General features: G+C 40.1%; 1 protein-coding gene across 3 annotated transcripts in view; it reads left to right on the top strand.

Moving 5' to 3' along the window:
* The first annotated feature begins 11,450 nt into the window (after positions 1–11,450).
* The window catches only part of LOC146550271 (pleckstrin homology domain-containing family G member 4B-like), a 28,086-nt gene continuing 23,450 nt past the window's right edge, over positions 11,451–16,086 (top strand). Inside the window, exon 1 of one of the 3 annotated variants that reach the window (XM_085259495.1) lies at positions 11,451–11,797. In XM_085259495.1, coding sequence (XP_085115621.1) covers positions 11,795–11,797 — 3 coding nt within the window. In that variant the 5' untranslated portion in view covers positions 11,451–11,794. The remainder of the gene's footprint in view (positions 11,798–16,086) is intronic. The other 2 variants (XR_014890146.1, XM_085259494.1) reach the window with 2 other exon arrangements.

The raw sequence follows: 16,086 nt of genomic DNA, 5'->3' as shown, positions 1-16,086 counted from the left end.
CCCGCTGCGTGTTCTCGCTCCCCTGTGGATCAGTTGAGATTGAAGCACCAGGAGGACCGTGCGCTACTGACCCGGTCAACAGGAACCGGCAGGAACCCTCCACACCTCCAGGAGGATACGCAGAGACACCGACAGAGAGACAACTCACAGGTTCAACACCGCAGGCTGGACAAGCTGAGCGACCCCGACCCACAAGGTACAAAGCACCACATTCGTTAAGTTATTTTTTTTCTCTGGTTAATAGCCTGGTTAATATATCCTGTTAGTAATTTAGTTAATCTCAAAATGAAGAAGCAGACAGAATGCCACAATGAAATGAATTGGTTGAACTCTGAAGTTAGCACAGTAGTGACTAATGGACTTTTCGCCTGATGGTGTCAAGCTGAGTAAATACTATTTTACCCTTTGGCGAGCAGCATTCACACGCGCAATAAAACTTCAGTTTCAGATACAGTCAGAGCTCAAATTCATAATGTTAGCTATGTTCTACGTTATAGGTCTGGGTGACTTTACCTAAATCTGCACGTATCACAATTTTGATTCCAAAATCGTCTAAATAGTTTGAAGATTTATTTGACCTAAGCAGATGTTTGCATGGAGTGCAGTGTGTTGCTCTTCGAGGGTCACCAAGAAGACGTTTGAGTTTGAGCTCAGTCAATAATTGGATATAATTTAATCACACAGAAACAGGTTAAGCTTATAAGCACTGCTCATAAATGCATAGGCTACGTCTTATTTTTGAACATACTTAAGTACTAGAGGTGAACCGCTCGATCCAAGTATTGATAGTATAGATACCAACAGTGCCTTTGGTATCGGATCGATATTAGCGCAATAGGATCGATACTTTCTTTCAAGATCAGTATATAGCCGACTGAAGTGTGTTAAACAAATTATTATTATTATTATTATTATTATTATTATTATTATTATTATTATTTTGAATTCTTTGAATCAGAAGCTCAGGAGGCACTGATAACCTCCCTAGCTGTTTGTTCTGGGGGTGCAGTTACATAAGCTTAAAACTGATGGTGTGATGACACACAGACACAGGATGAGTGTCACTCATGAATCAAAATTAGCATCTTAGAAGACTACTCCTCTTCAAAGGGCTGATACTCGATAGTAGCCTTTGCAACTCAAGTTTAGGCAGATTTGTTACTAAAGGAGTGATTTGTGAAAAGCCTGAACTCTTACATACACATTATTTTAAAATTTTTAATAAATGCATTTGTTGCATTTTCATCATCTTTGTCACTCGTCAAAGCAACGTAAAGATGATGAAACGGGGCCCAATGAAATTTTTCACTATCAATACCAAATATTTCAGTTACTTGGATCAGCCTGCATTTGTTTATCATCTGGTGTAAGCCAGCTGAACTGAACTAAAGAACTGAACAAAGAATTAATTTAAATTAAATCGCAATCATTCGCACAGAAGATCTTTGCTTTCATTCAGAACATTATTTTGTTGAACTGCAAATCTGCAGTGGATGCTAATCATTATTTTTCGATGGAAAACTTTTTCACAGCATACATTTTCACATAAAATAGTAGTTACCAGTGATATTATAGGTACAGGGATTTGTACCAAAATAGTGCAAACCTTCATTAACATCATTAGTAACACGTGTGTTTATCTACTTTTCATATTAAAATCACTGCTGTGGAATAGGCCTGTTATAGGTTAAACATTCAGTAACCACTAACCAGCTCTCTCAGTGTTACTCCAACTCCAACCTGAACGCTGTGGCCTGTAACCAGCTGTTACTGTCTGTCTGCGTGGCTGCGTCTTCCCTGCTCGGGGTCTTCTTCTTTGCTGTGTGGGCGAGGTTATAAATAAGAGGCCGGAGGTTTTTGAGTGCTCGTGAGTTGTTTAACCAGCTGCTGTGGAGGTTTGTTTGTCTCCTCCGAGTGCAGGTGTACTCCCTGTACTGACCTCTAGATGCTGTTCTCGGGCCTGTTTCAAGGTTCTCCGCCACCCTGCTAGCACTTACCACCTGGCTCCTACCTCAAGGGTTTCAGTTTGTTTGTGTTGGGTCAGCGTCACCTGTCTCATGTGTTTAATCTCTGTGTGTGTCTTTGTACCACTCTGTGGCATTTACCCTTTAAGTGCTTCCAAGGAAAGCAGAAAAAAGCTTGAAATGTGATGCACTCTTGTTTGCTTTTACTTTTGATATATAGTAGATATTTGGGGTTGTAAATTGTCCTTTATTATTGCGATGACTTGTAGAAATCTCGGTTTTGGAGGTTTTTCTCCTGAGTGAGTGCTGGATCCAGAGTAAAAAAGTATTTCCAGATATACTAACCCATATTTTGAGGTTTTTATGCTATTTCCGATCTTTGGGTATGTGAGATGAATTATACCCTATAAACATCTATGTATGTGCTGGCCTAGTCAAAAAGGAGCATGGGAAATTTCCCTTGTCTTTACAAGGATGACCACCAGCAGTTACAATTGCATACAGAGCTCAACTTGCACAGTTTTTACAGTGCAGTGAAAAAGTATTTGTCCCTTCCTTATTTCTTTGTTATTTAGTTTGTTTGCATATTTGTCACAGGTTTTAATATTAGACCAATGTAGCCCAAGTAAATACACAATGCAGTTTTTAAATTATTAATTTTTTGAGGGGACAAAAACTGTGCAACTTGGCCCAATGTGAAAAAGTAATTACACTCTTGTTAAATTCCGAATTAACTGTGATTAACCAGATTCTTTTTTGGAAGCAGAGTTTATTTTCATAATCTACATCCTGGCTTGATTACTGCAACAAAAGCAGTAATCAAGCCTGGGCCAGCAAAAGCATCACACCATGTCACAATATAAAGAAACTCAAGAACAGCTGACAAAAATAGTTATTGATGTCTGTCAGTCTGGAAAGCCTTATAAAGCCATTTCTAATGCTTTGGGACTCCAGCGAAGAGCCATTATCTACAAATGGAGAAAACTTGGAACAATGGTGACCCTTCCCAGCTGATACACCAAAATTACTCCAGGAACACATCAACGACTCATTCAGGAGGTCACAAAAGAACCCTGAACAAACTCTACAGAAGTGTAGGCCTCATTGTCTCAGTTTAGGTCAGAGTTCATGATTGAATAAAGAGACTGGGCAAAAATGGCATCCATGGAAGAGATGCAAGGAGAAAACCAGTGCTGCCCAAAAGAAACACAAAAGCTCAGCTCACCTTTGCGCAAAACATCTTGGTGATTTTCAAGACTTTTGGCAAAAAATTCTGTGGACTGACGAGACAAGAGCCTCTTCTGAGTACTCAAAGCGCTTTACACAACTTGTGCATTCACCCATTTACACCAGCACATTTTCTTAGTGCTTTCTAACTAATATTCACACACACATTCATACTGCATGGATGGATGCATCAGAGAGCAACTTGGGGTTGGTATCCTGCCCAAGGATATTTGCCATGCAGACTAGGAGAAGCCAGGAATTGAACCACCAACCTTCCGATCAGTAGATGGCCTGCTCATTAGTTTATCCCCTGAAGCTCAAGCACAGTTGGGTTCTGGTGCAGGACAATGATCTCAAACACAGCAGCAAGTCCACCTGTGAAGGACTCAAAAAGAATGAAATGAAGATTTCAGAGTGGTCTAGTCAAAGTCCTGACAGAAATCTGAGATGCTTTGGCATGGCCTTAAAAAGGCAGTTCATGCCTTAAAACCCTCTGATGTGACCCCTTAATAAATGAAATCATCATTTAAAAACTGCATTTTGCATGCAGTTTGTATTTATTTGAGTCATCTTTGTCTAATATTAAAATTTGTTTGATGATCTGAAAAGGTGAATATCCTAAATTCACAGCTGTTTTTTTATTTTTATTTTGTTTTTTGAATCACACAGAGATCTTGATACCATCACTGGGAGTTAATGTGTGTTTTATCTGATAGTGATGTCACTCATATTGTTTTTTCTCCCAGTTGTTGCATTAACATTGATTAAATTTCGGCATATTACTAAAATAAAATAAAAATAATCCTCTATACAAGTTATTTGATAATAAGAAAGAATTAAACAACAATCATGATGAAATCACACAGTTATATACAATTAAAGAAAAGCTGGTTGTTTCTATACAAACCTGTGCAGCTGAAAACACATCAACAATAAGACAAAACAAGAAGAATACAAAAAAAAGCTTTAACCCTTTAAGACCTACCATAGAACCAAGTTCGCCAGAGCTTATATTATATTTTTACATGCTGTGGAGCCATTTTTGGGAGCATTTCAAGTTGCTATACATCAATACAACCATTATAGCCCAAACTTTAATAATATGTCTGCATTAAGTGCATAGTAATTACATAAATTGCAAAAAAGTGCAATAAACTACAAAAAAATTGAAAATCGTTTTTGTTTTTTTAACATATATTTCTAGTTAGAGAAATTTAAGAGGCTTATCCCTCAAAACTGTAAATACAAAAAAGTTACACAAACTAGTTTCCCACCACAGGAAATTTATTTTGAGTGTCTTCATAGTTTTATTTTTGAAATACACCAATTTTTATATACTGCAGGAAAAACGAAAATAAATATTATAGTGCAAATTTGCAAAATAACAGCATATGCATCAAAATAAACTATTTCCAGCAGTGCAATATGAGTCCTAAGCATCCCAGAAACGACACAGAAAGTCATAAAGTCAAACATAACTTTTTAAAACACATAACAAGTAAAACACAAGCTCATAAGGCCCCGATCGTAAAAAACTACATTTCCGCAAAATGACGTCACTTCCGGTTTCGGGCAGGTCATGCGGTCATGTGATAGTTCGCGCTGATGGACGTAGGAAGTGTTACAAACAGCTGATGGATCGGCGAAGCGTGTTTCTGGAATATCATGTTTTTGTTGCTGCAAGTGATTTTTATGCAGTTTTTGCAAAGCTATATGTGGAAGGAAACTGTGACCGAGGACAAGCTGATGGCATAAGATGTAAGTACAACTCCTCCAGTTTCATATGCAAAAAAAATTATTGCGCTAGCTTACTTGGTTGCAGAGCTACCGGGATTTAAAAATAGTTACGCAAAACAGAGCGTGCCCGCTCCGATCGGCTGTAAAGGGTTAAATGATTTCCTTTAGTTCTTTTTTCCTTCTAAGGATCCCAGACCAGAAAGTCATCTGTAACTTGCACATGACTTTACAAAACTCTGACTTGTTGCTCCTTATTGGGGAAGTCGCAGATGCTATATAAATTACATTGTCTATATTTTAGTATAATTTACACTTCTGTGCTGTCTTACAAAGAAATGCTGTATTTGACGAGCTCAGTACCCCTCTTGTGTGTAATCAGCTGCTGTTTGGTGGAAACTAGCAGGCTCTGCTGAAAGCAGGAAACAAAGAAAGAAAATGATTTTTCCTTTTGATTTTGACATTAATGACAAACGACTGCACCAAGTCCATTAGGCGTTTCTTAAGTGAAGCTTCAGAAAAATGCACAACAGGTACGTGTCCATCTGCATCTCAGCTGTGTGTCATTGGTGACTTAACAGTGAAAGTCAGCACAGTATGTGAATCATGTGGAAGTCAGTATTAGAGCAAGGTTGGGGGACGTGTACCGCATGACTAGATGTAAAGTCCTTAAAACGTTGCCAAGCAGGAAAGCTAAGTCAAGGCTGTACACTGATCTTGTTTAGTTTGGAGATTACAAATTTACTAACAGAATAGGAAGAATATGAACCCCCTTTTCCCCTTTTCATTGCTTTTATTTTCCTTTGTTGATTATTTTCTTTAATTTTCCAGCTTCTTATGCCATGCTGGCTTTTTTGTTTGGTTGTTCTGCTGCTATGTAAACAATAAGAAAAAAAAGTCCTCACAGTTCATTGTGACTGACACTAACAGCTCGTGGTAATTTGTGTCATTTCATGGTGACTGATGGGGTCGGCTCCAGAGGACACAGAGAGGAGTCACACAGTCAGAGGGATGACAAAGACGATGGAGATTTTTCTCTCCCCAACTGGGTCACTCCATCTGTCTCAGCCCAGAGCAGTCTCTTGCAAGCAATTGTTGAATTAACCTAGATCTCTGAGGCTTTTCAGTTTTTCTGTAGCTCAGTGTTTTGCATGGTTTAGACTTTAACATGGTTGAGGTGCTACAACATTAGCATCCAGTAGAAAACAGACCAGTTTTTGTGATACAAGCACCTCATAACAGTAAAATCTGTCCTCCTGTTGAACCTTTCTGCACCATCTTTGTCTAGCACACCTCTAGAGTTGTTTTACCAAGAAGAACTGACCTAAAGCTAGAAAATGCATGGGCCTCAAGTACTACAGTACTCAGAAATATGCAAATATAAAGGTAAGCACAAAATACCCCTCTGTTGAAGCATTTATGGTACATCTAAGTGAAATAATCAATACAAAAGGGAAGTGAACCAAATAATTGGGATTTCAGCTTGTAAAGAGATCGGGGATTTTATTTTTGTTTCCAATGGTTTATGTTTCGGATGCTTCATCTTAAGGCCCTTGCACTTTGGATTCAATAATCTGTTTTGGTGGTTAAGTGAGCTTTTGCAGCCGATAAACCATAGGGTTTTTTGCCAGTTTGTTGCTGCTCCACCAACCACAGAATACAGATGAAAACACACCCAAGGAATGAAAGCAGTCTGAATGTGAGTTTCAGTCTCATGTTTTTTCTTTTCTTTTCTTATATCAGCTTTACTCATAGAGCTGAGAGACTATAATAGCATTTCGTGTGATGCTGTGGGTACTTTAGTTCTGTCGTCATATCTTCAATAATACTGCTAAACTGAAACATGAAGAAATTGGGAGCCTGGTAAGTTATAACTTGCGTAATTTTGGTGACAGGTGTTCAGTTGCTTGCTCAGACTGTGTTGTGAGAATAAAACTTCCAGATTCTTCATTTCACTTCAGAGATAGTTTTTTTTAGTGCCTTTTACTGATGCACATATGTTTTTGATCATTAGATGTAATAAAGTGTGTTTAAATAGCTTAAAAAAGAAAAAAAAATAGAAAACTTCAGTGTCTAAAATATGAAAGCTCAATGTATTCACCTGACAAAAATTCCCCTTTTTTTCTGAATTAACAAGACATATTTATATCCTAAAAGAACATCTGCTAAATTAAACGCCTCATTTGATGATTATAAATGCACTCCCTCTTTAGCTTAACACACTTTATTTTTGTTTTACGTTTGTTTTAGTCACCAAAAAATTTAGTTTATACGAACCTCTGACCCCGACTTACTCATTGGAGGAAATCCATGTCCAGCGATGTTAACTGCTTTACAGAATGGTAATGAGGTGTTAGCTGCCCAAGCCAGAGCCTGGGACGATGCATGTTTGAAGTGCTGAGGATACTGGAGGCAAAAATAGAAGGCTAAAGCTTGAGGTACATTTGTTTCCGTCCCTGCTTGGGATTAGCGGCCTCTAAACACGGCATTCCATTCTGAACACACACACGTTTAAAAAATTGTTTTTTTCAAATATGCTGACACTGATAGCGCTGCTTCCAAGTACAGAAAACGAGCGTTACATTTGGAGTGACAAGCTTGTTTGATTTTGTGTGTGCAGCTGTTAGTATTGCACAGACATTTGCAGTGAGGATGACTGAGTAGAAAGATGTCAGGCTAAACCAAGTACAAGGTGCAAATGCTCTTTGTGGTATGTCTTATCTCATGGGAGATGTCACACATCAAACCTTGAATATCCAGCCCACATATTACAAGCTCACTATAAACTATGAAAGTCTGTCAAATGAAAATATCTACTAACTCTAGTTCAGACTCACCTGCCATTTCCTGGTTGCAAACGCTATGCACTTGATGTAGAATTTTATTTTAAAGCCGGTTCTGTTATTCTAATTCACAATGGTGCCCTGACAAAGAAGCCCGGGAGGAGGGGGGAGAGATTCAGGATTAAGTAAAATGTCCTGTTTGTAATATGCATTGCTGAATGAGCGGAGGGGATTTTGAGGGAGAGAGTGAGGAAAAAGAGAGAGAGGGAGACGGAGAGATGAGGACAAGGGCGACAAGGCCTTGGTTGCGACCAGTTGATTCAACGACTTCTCTCCTCTGGCTAGGACATGCTCACTCTGTTCAAGCCTAATGCCACAGACATGCTGACACACACACATGTACACACGCATGTTTTTTTTATCCCTCATAGCTCCTCTGTGCCACTTCCCCCCATTCTGCCTATCTTTCTTTCAGTGTCCTTTTTTGACTTTTGCACATCCCTTCTGTCTCCCAGTAGAGTGGGTGCATTAATGGAGCTGGAAGGAACAGCAGAGGGAGTGAGACAGAGAGCAAGGGGTAGATCATGAGGACAACAATGATAGCTCAAATGTACGACAACAAAAACAAAATAACATCACAACACTTGATCTGTTGGAGCTGAAGCACAGGGCACGCTGCACTCCGATAGCTATGGTGAACAAGCTGTTCTGTTGCAGGCTAAGATACAGCCGATGTTCTCTTAGATTCCTGTGGTTACGCATTGGCACTCTTTGCTTCTGAGCAGTGTATCCGCTTGCATTGCATACATGAGGACTGGTTTGACAATTTTTAAGACAGTGAAGATGACGCCCTGCTTTTAGTACAGCTTGTGCTAAATGTTTTTCACTTAATTTGACATAAAATGAATAACTGTTCCACTGAAGTCACGTGTGAGGATTTGTTGCTTCTCTTTGCTTTCTACATGTTGGAATTCAGTGTGCTGGAGTTCTGATTAAAAAAAACAAACAAAAAAAAAAAAACTATATATATATATATATATATATATATATATATATATATATATATATATATATATATATATATATATATATATATATATATATATATATATATATATATATATATTCATGTCCACTTTTTTAGGTACACCTGTTTAACTCCTCATCAATACAAATATTTAATTAGCCAATCAAATGGCAGCAACTCAATGCATTTAGTTATGTTTACAGGGAAATGTACAAAAAAGACAAAATATCCAGTGAGCACCAGTTCTCTGGGTGAACAGGACAAGACTGGGACAAAAAAAAATCGTCCCACCATGATTACTCAAACTAGCTGCTGGATAGCACTGTGGTAGCGCTATTCACCTTTGAAACTTCACGTCTATGATTTGACTCTTGATTATATATAAAGCGTACGCATACTCTGTATTTATCTCCTTTTGTTGGATTATAGATATTGAAACAGGGTTTAATCAGGTTGATACAGTTGTTGTTGGATCATTTCTTAGTTACACCTCAGCGTGTGACAATAATTAAAAGCTACACTTTAGCTATTAACAGTGGCTCATAGTTAAATCAGTCATTTGTGTTACCTGATTTGTTGAACCTCTCCCTTTTTAATTATGTTCCTCCATCATTTTCTTACCATGTTAATTTAATCTTCCTCACTGCTCCACAGCTGGTGCTAGCAGCAGCAGCAGCCTCTTGTGAGTGTGAGGAGTTGTGGCTGTTCACAGTGCAGCAGTACTGGCAGCTAACATGTCGGTTAATTTGACTATTGTTTCCTCTCAGCTTTTCGGCTCCATTTTTTGCCACTTCTTCCACACTAAACCTTTTCTACAAGCTGCCTGAGCAAACAGAGGTGTAGCCTGTCGCATTAAGAGATCTGATTGGGCAATCCAGTGTCAGTAATGAAAATGAACAAATGGGCTGCTGCCAGAGCACAGCGGCTCTTCAGGCCGATCGATCAGCCCAAAAGTGTGTCGGCCCACAGGGAAAATGTCCAGTATGACAGATTGCCAGTCCATCCCTGTGGGCGAATATGCCTCGTTGATGCTTCGAGCTGATAGGAAGGAAACAGTATCTCAAATAACCACTTGTTACAGAAGAGCATCTCTAAATCCACAAAATGCAAACCTTGAAGCAGAGGGGGGCAACAGCAGTGTCAGCTAAGAACAGGAAACTGAGGCGATATTCCACCTGGGCTCATCAAAATTGGACAGTTGTAGAAATATTGCCAGGTCTGATGAGTGGTGGTGGTGCAGCTGACATCTGTGTTATACTGTTGTATCCATTGGACCAACATTTGTGAGAATGTCTTATTTAATCTGCTCCATGAAAAATGAAAATGATTCTGAAGACTAAAGGAGGTTCAACCTGGTGCTATCAAGGTGTAACTAATGAAGTGGCCGCAAGTGTATAGCGAAGCAAACAACATTTCACTGAGTGAGTGAGTCCTTTGTCTGTGCTGCACACTAATTGTAACCCAGGTTGTGGCCTTCTGATGAAGTGAGCCAAGTGCTGAAAAAGGAATGCGCTGCCTCACACTCTGGGTGAGACAGCGAGAGAGAGATTTCACTGTCCCCGTCTCTCTCTGTCACTCTTTGTCTCAGCTTTGACAAGCAGGTCAGACATACACGTGTGAGATATTCTTGCTACCATTTCCCGACAGCTGCTGCCAACATGGTATGTCACCTAGTAGCATTGCCTTTTCCACTTTCCTCCTCATGTCTTCACTGTTCTCTGTTCTCTGTCTTGTTAGTTTCAACTCCCCTCGCCAAAATGTCTCGGTACTATATGAGTCTGAAGATCCACATGAGTGTCTCAGTGTAAACTGTGGTTTAAGCTGTGTGTTGTGATTTGCCTTTGAATGCAATGACATGTTTTTAAATATCCATTAATCACAATGTTGTATTTATCTCCCTGATCTCAAAGAGCAATCATTGTTGTCACCTTCCGTTGTTGCACTAATTGAAATTTTTCTTATCTTCCTATATTTTTCATTTCACATTGTCACATCTTATCTCGTAGTTTGTCCTTAGGATGGTCTTGTCATATGTGGAGTGAGGCGGTGGTGATTCAGCGGCCACAGGCAAAGCGTTGTGTACATCTGACTGACGTTATATAAGAGAGTAGCGAAAACTGCATTAATAAATGATTTGCATACTTTAAATCTATAAATCTAAGAAACACTGCTGCATGAAGATATAATACAAAATGATGTACAGAGAACGGTAGGAATGATTTTTCCTCAAAAGATAAGCTGAAAGCCCCACCAGCGTCTTATAATTGATCTTAATGCTTTTGTTACTGTATCAGTATTAATCATATGATATCAAGTGTAAAGTTTCCAAGAGTTATTAGGTGATTTTGCTCTTCTTAAAATAAAAGTAATATCAGTAATAAAAGTACTATCAGCTTTTAGTCTCCCAGTGAGTACTTACAGAAGTGTATTTCGCACACAGACACACACATGCACACATGTCCCGTGTCTTTTGGTTTCGACTGACAGTGGCTGGGTGGCATCAAGGATCAAGTTCCTCTTTGGTATTATAAGCCAATTATGACTGTGATATTGAGCCCTCTCTTGCTCACTCTCTCTTTCTGTCTGTGTGTGTTAGTGAGTGTGTGTCACAAATACCACAGAGGAAAAGTAGGAAACAGCAACTCGCTCTTGCTCTCTCACCGCTTCTCGTGTTTGGCCATGTTTCCTCACGCAGACTAACCTGGAACATAACGGCCAGCACTTGAGGTGCCGCAAGAGGCAGAGAACAAACACAGAGACGGAAAAACAGATGCAGAAAACACAGTTTGCGCTGAGAGAGAGAGAGAGGGAGCGATAACAGGACAAATCACAGGCTGCGTGTGGACCAGCTGAATACTTGACCAATGCTCATCCAGCTTGCTTGAGGTTGTCCTGAGCCACTCAGCTGTGAACGAGTGTCTGTGCAGAATGGATTTTATTTTGGTTCAGCAGACAGCGTGCGGGAGCAGCAGCTTTGTAGACGATTCCCATTCCTTTTGGATTATCTCAGAAATTGCCGATGTTGTGACAACCAGAAAAGGCAGAACCCAGAAAGGAAGATGGTAATGTGAGAGTCTGCTGTTTGTGCTGTTTCTCATCCAGAGTGAACATGTGAAGAATTAATCTTAAATGTTTTATGCACTCTACCTAAGCGCTGATGAAGATGAGTTGTTTCCAGGGTCTAATATGTGAAGATTTGCTGCGTTTCTCAATTTTTCACTTGTAAATCTTTGGATTATAAATTGGTTATCAAAAGATTTAATCAGCTAAATGACTGCTGGTAGCAACTCTAGTATATTTTCCTTTTTAACAGAGTTGAAATGAAACACATACGGTTTTCTCTCCTCACATATAGATAGACATGTAGATAGGTAGAGCAATGTCTCGTTTTTAAGTAGTATCGCCAAGTTACATATTTATTATGTCCTGACAAGTAGCCCTTTATGCTGTAACATGCATGTGCTCTGAGTGTGTCTAACGTATAGCATAGCTCCCATAGCATGCACTGGCTGCCGCTCTGCCTCCGTGTTTCGACTCAAGGTGAAGGTCTCAGGTTACTGAGCATTAAGGCAGATTTCACAAACCAGCCACTGTATCTGCCTCCTTCCACTCACTGGTATGTGAGATGTGAGTCATGCGAGCACCGAGAGAGCAGACAGCAGATCTTTTGAACCTCAGAGGTGCGATGGGATAATGTAAGAGTCTCAGCTTGCATGTCTTGTAAGCAGAAGTAAATGAATGAGCGTTGTCACGTCTCTACCTGGGCTGGAGAGAGGGTGTGTCCAGTTTCTAAAGTGGATTTAGTTTGGCACAGACCAACAGCACGGATGTTATGCAGAGAGCTGAATTTTAAAATGCCCGCCCAGCTCTCCTGTAGGTTTTATTTGGCAGGCCTCTGCATATATGTGTGTGTGTACTACTGTGATTTTCCCGCCCTCTTTCCTGCATTTTTGCCATGTCGTTGAAGCCAGAGTCCATTAACCCGACTATTCCTGTTTAAGGAGTGACCTCAATGTTTGGGTATTTGTTCCTGTGTTGACCAGGTTACACAGAGCATCTTTTTTCTCTCAGCTGAAAGACGTCTTGTCCTGTCCTGGTGACTCAATGGAAAATACGTAACAGTCAGTTCAACAACTCTGTTTGCAAAACTACAAATCAGCACCACACCTTTACCTGGGTAGCCCACTTGTATGTGTTGCTTTGGCTATAAACACAAAAACATTACTGATGATACTAAAAGACCACTAACTGACAGAAACTCTGAGCATGTTGCCCCAAATTTGTCTGAACATCGGCAGAGCTGCGCACACACACACACACACACACACACACACACACACACACACACACACACACACACACACACACACACACACACACACACACACACACACATTAAGTCCCATTAAGTCTTCAGATGTTTGTTCTGCATATGTGAAAGAAATCTTTGGGTTTAATTTGGCATTGTGTGTTTTAATGTTCAGTGTGGTTCATCCATGTTTTCACCTGTTTTAGAATAGAACAGAATAGAATAGAATAGAATTCAACTTTATTGTCATTGCATATGTCACAGGTACAGGGCAACAAAATGTAGTTTGCATCCATCCAGAAGTGCTTTAGTGATATAGATATATTACAATATATATTAGCAATAATATAGATATGTAAGTATATTACAGAAATGGGTCTATTATGGTATGTAATATGTACATGGTATGAAGTATGTGATGAATATGCTATAACTATAAGTATGTACAGGCTGTAGTGAGTACAAGCTATGTACAGGCTATGAACAGGATATAAATATGAAAAACTATACAGAATATGAGATATACAGCTATACAGAAATGGGAACTATGCAAGTTGTAAACACTTGTAGAATTAAAAATTATCGTATGATTATTTACACAGAACTATACAGTAGTGCAGTTAAGAGGCTATATAAAGTGCTAGTGGTTGTGAGTGGTGGTTCAGTCCATGTTATTATTGTGTGTTTGAGGGTACAGTTGTCCATTGTGTGTGTGTGTGTGTGTGTGTGTGTGTGTGTGTGTGTGTAGGTGGTTGTGGGTGTGTGTATGTCCAGTCCATGTGTTAACGTGGGTCAGATGTCAGGAGGCAGAGTTCAGGAGTCTGACAGCTTTGGGGAAGAAGCTGTTCCGGTACCTGGTGGTCTTAGTCCGGAGGCTCCTGTAGCGCCTCCCAGAGGGCAGGAGGGTGAAGAGTCCATGTGATGGGTGACTGGGGTCTTTGATGATTTTCCCAGCCCTTTTCAGACACCGCTTCCTGTAGATGTCCTTTATGGCAGGAAGTGGTGCTCCAGCGATGCGCTGGGCAGTTTTCACAACCCTCTGCAATGCCTTCCGGTCCGAGGCAGAGCAGTTCCCGTACCAGACTGTTATACAGTTGGTCAGGATGCTCTCGATGGTGCAGCGATAGAAGTTCACCAGGATGTCTGAGGACAGGTGGTTCTTTCTCTGTGTGGTCATTTCTGGATGTTTGTTATGAAATCTGCTGGTGTGAGTTACATTAAGCGCAGCTGTGAGCTAATTACAGATGAGACGAGTGTGTCAGTGAATGCTAAGCCACACTTTGATATAATAACACACCTCATGTGCACACAGCACAGACACGTCAACTCACTTGCGATGAGTTTAAGGACATGCTTAAAGTCTCAGCTCATTCATAAACCCCTGACGTGTTTTTAATGACTTAAACACAGGTCTCGCTGCCTCCTGACTGCTACTTTTACAGCCACCTTCATGCCATCCTGCTTATCAAGGCTGTCATGATTGGTGTTTGCCCTCCACAAGGTCCGATTTGCTGATCCCGGTGAGGGCTAGTAAATATGATGTCTGGCCATCTCGATGCCGTAGTGGTCGTGTATTGTGATTCCTTTAAGGCTGTGTTTTTCTCATTAACCTCATTGTGCTTCAGCTCAGGTGTCACTGTGTGTTGAGGTAGAGAGGAACGATATGTCACACTAGGTAAAAGAACCTGTGTGTGTGTGTGTGTGTATATATATATATATATATATATATATATATATATATATATATAATAAAAAAGTTAGCTTTTCTTTTCCTTGTACCTTTTAGTGTCAAGGTGCAGCTTTTACACTAAAAGGTTCAACAGTTTACCTTTTAGGTACGTCCATTTACTCCTAAAAGTCAGGCTGCTCTGACAAAGGATGGAATTTGGTACATTTTCTCTGAGTAAACTCTTTTTCTGCTTCAGATTCCCAAGCTGTAAATAGCATCAGATAATAAATTATTAATGCAAACAAATGTTCTAAAAAAGACCAAGAGATGCTTTTGTGCAGCAGGAATAACTTCCTGTTTTGTACGAGACAACAGCAGTCCAGAGCAGCTACAGTCTAAACGTGAGCATCCAATTATTTAAAAAGCAAAGACATGCTCTTCAGACTTTTGGCAGATTTACGTGCATCGGTAATTTCAAATGGAGACGTTGTCAACAGTCAATTTCAGTTTCACAGATTTGCAAGATTTTCAGTTGCAGGTCATTGCTGAAAGATAAAAGTTAATTTATCATAATTTAAAAAACAAAGAAAGAAAATAGTTCTATTTAAAGGGAACTGCTTTCACAAGGACACTTACATTCATGACCTCACATTTTGTCCCATGGCTGGTTTGAGCCTCTGCTGTGTGCCATCAATTGTTCTGGTGGTGTGTCACGGCACAGCTTCTGCGTCAGCGCTAATCTATTTACAGCACAATTGAATTGTCCTTAAAATGACTAAATATGTCAGGTTGCCTTTCTTTAAAAGCATCTGTTGGTCAGCCTGAGTGTTTTTGTCATCATTCACTGGTTTGTTATTTTCAGTGAATGGGTCAACAGAGCTGCAGACTGAAGACAATTTTATCATAGCGTGACGTGAGCAAGGGAGCCCTTCCTGCTGTAAAGAAACACACAGAAAGCACACAACTACATACAATGAGAAAGAAATCCAAGAAAATTCCCCTCCTGATGGACGGTCAGCTGACAACCAGATAGACAGGATTCAGCTGCCTGGAGAGTTGGAAATTTCTAAAATTACGAATGGTGAGGTGAAAAGCTTTTCTTTGTGAACCATTGGTAAATGTTTATTGTTAAATACACCCATCCATCTTCTTCTGCTTATCCGGGGCTGCGTTGCGTGGGCAGCAGCCTAAGCAGAGAAGCCCAGACCTCCCTCTCCCCGGCCACCTCCTCCAGTTTTGTCTGGGGTAACACCAAGGCGTTCCCAGGCCAACCGAGAGATAAAATCTCTGGGTCTGCCCCGGGGCCTCCTACCAGTGGGACATGCCTGGAAAACCTCACCCAAGAGGATCCCAGGAGGCATCCTCGTCAGATA

This window comes from Mchenga conophoros, linkage group LG20 (genome assembly GCF_057382185.1).
Source record: "Mchenga conophoros isolate Kocher_MC1m ecotype Shallow Benthic linkage group LG20, M_conophoros_male_GT1.1, whole genome shotgun sequence".
Lineage (NCBI taxonomy): Eukaryota > Metazoa > Chordata > Actinopteri > Cichliformes > Cichlidae > Mchenga > Mchenga conophoros.
This window is presented reverse-complemented; position numbering and strand designations above follow the sequence as displayed.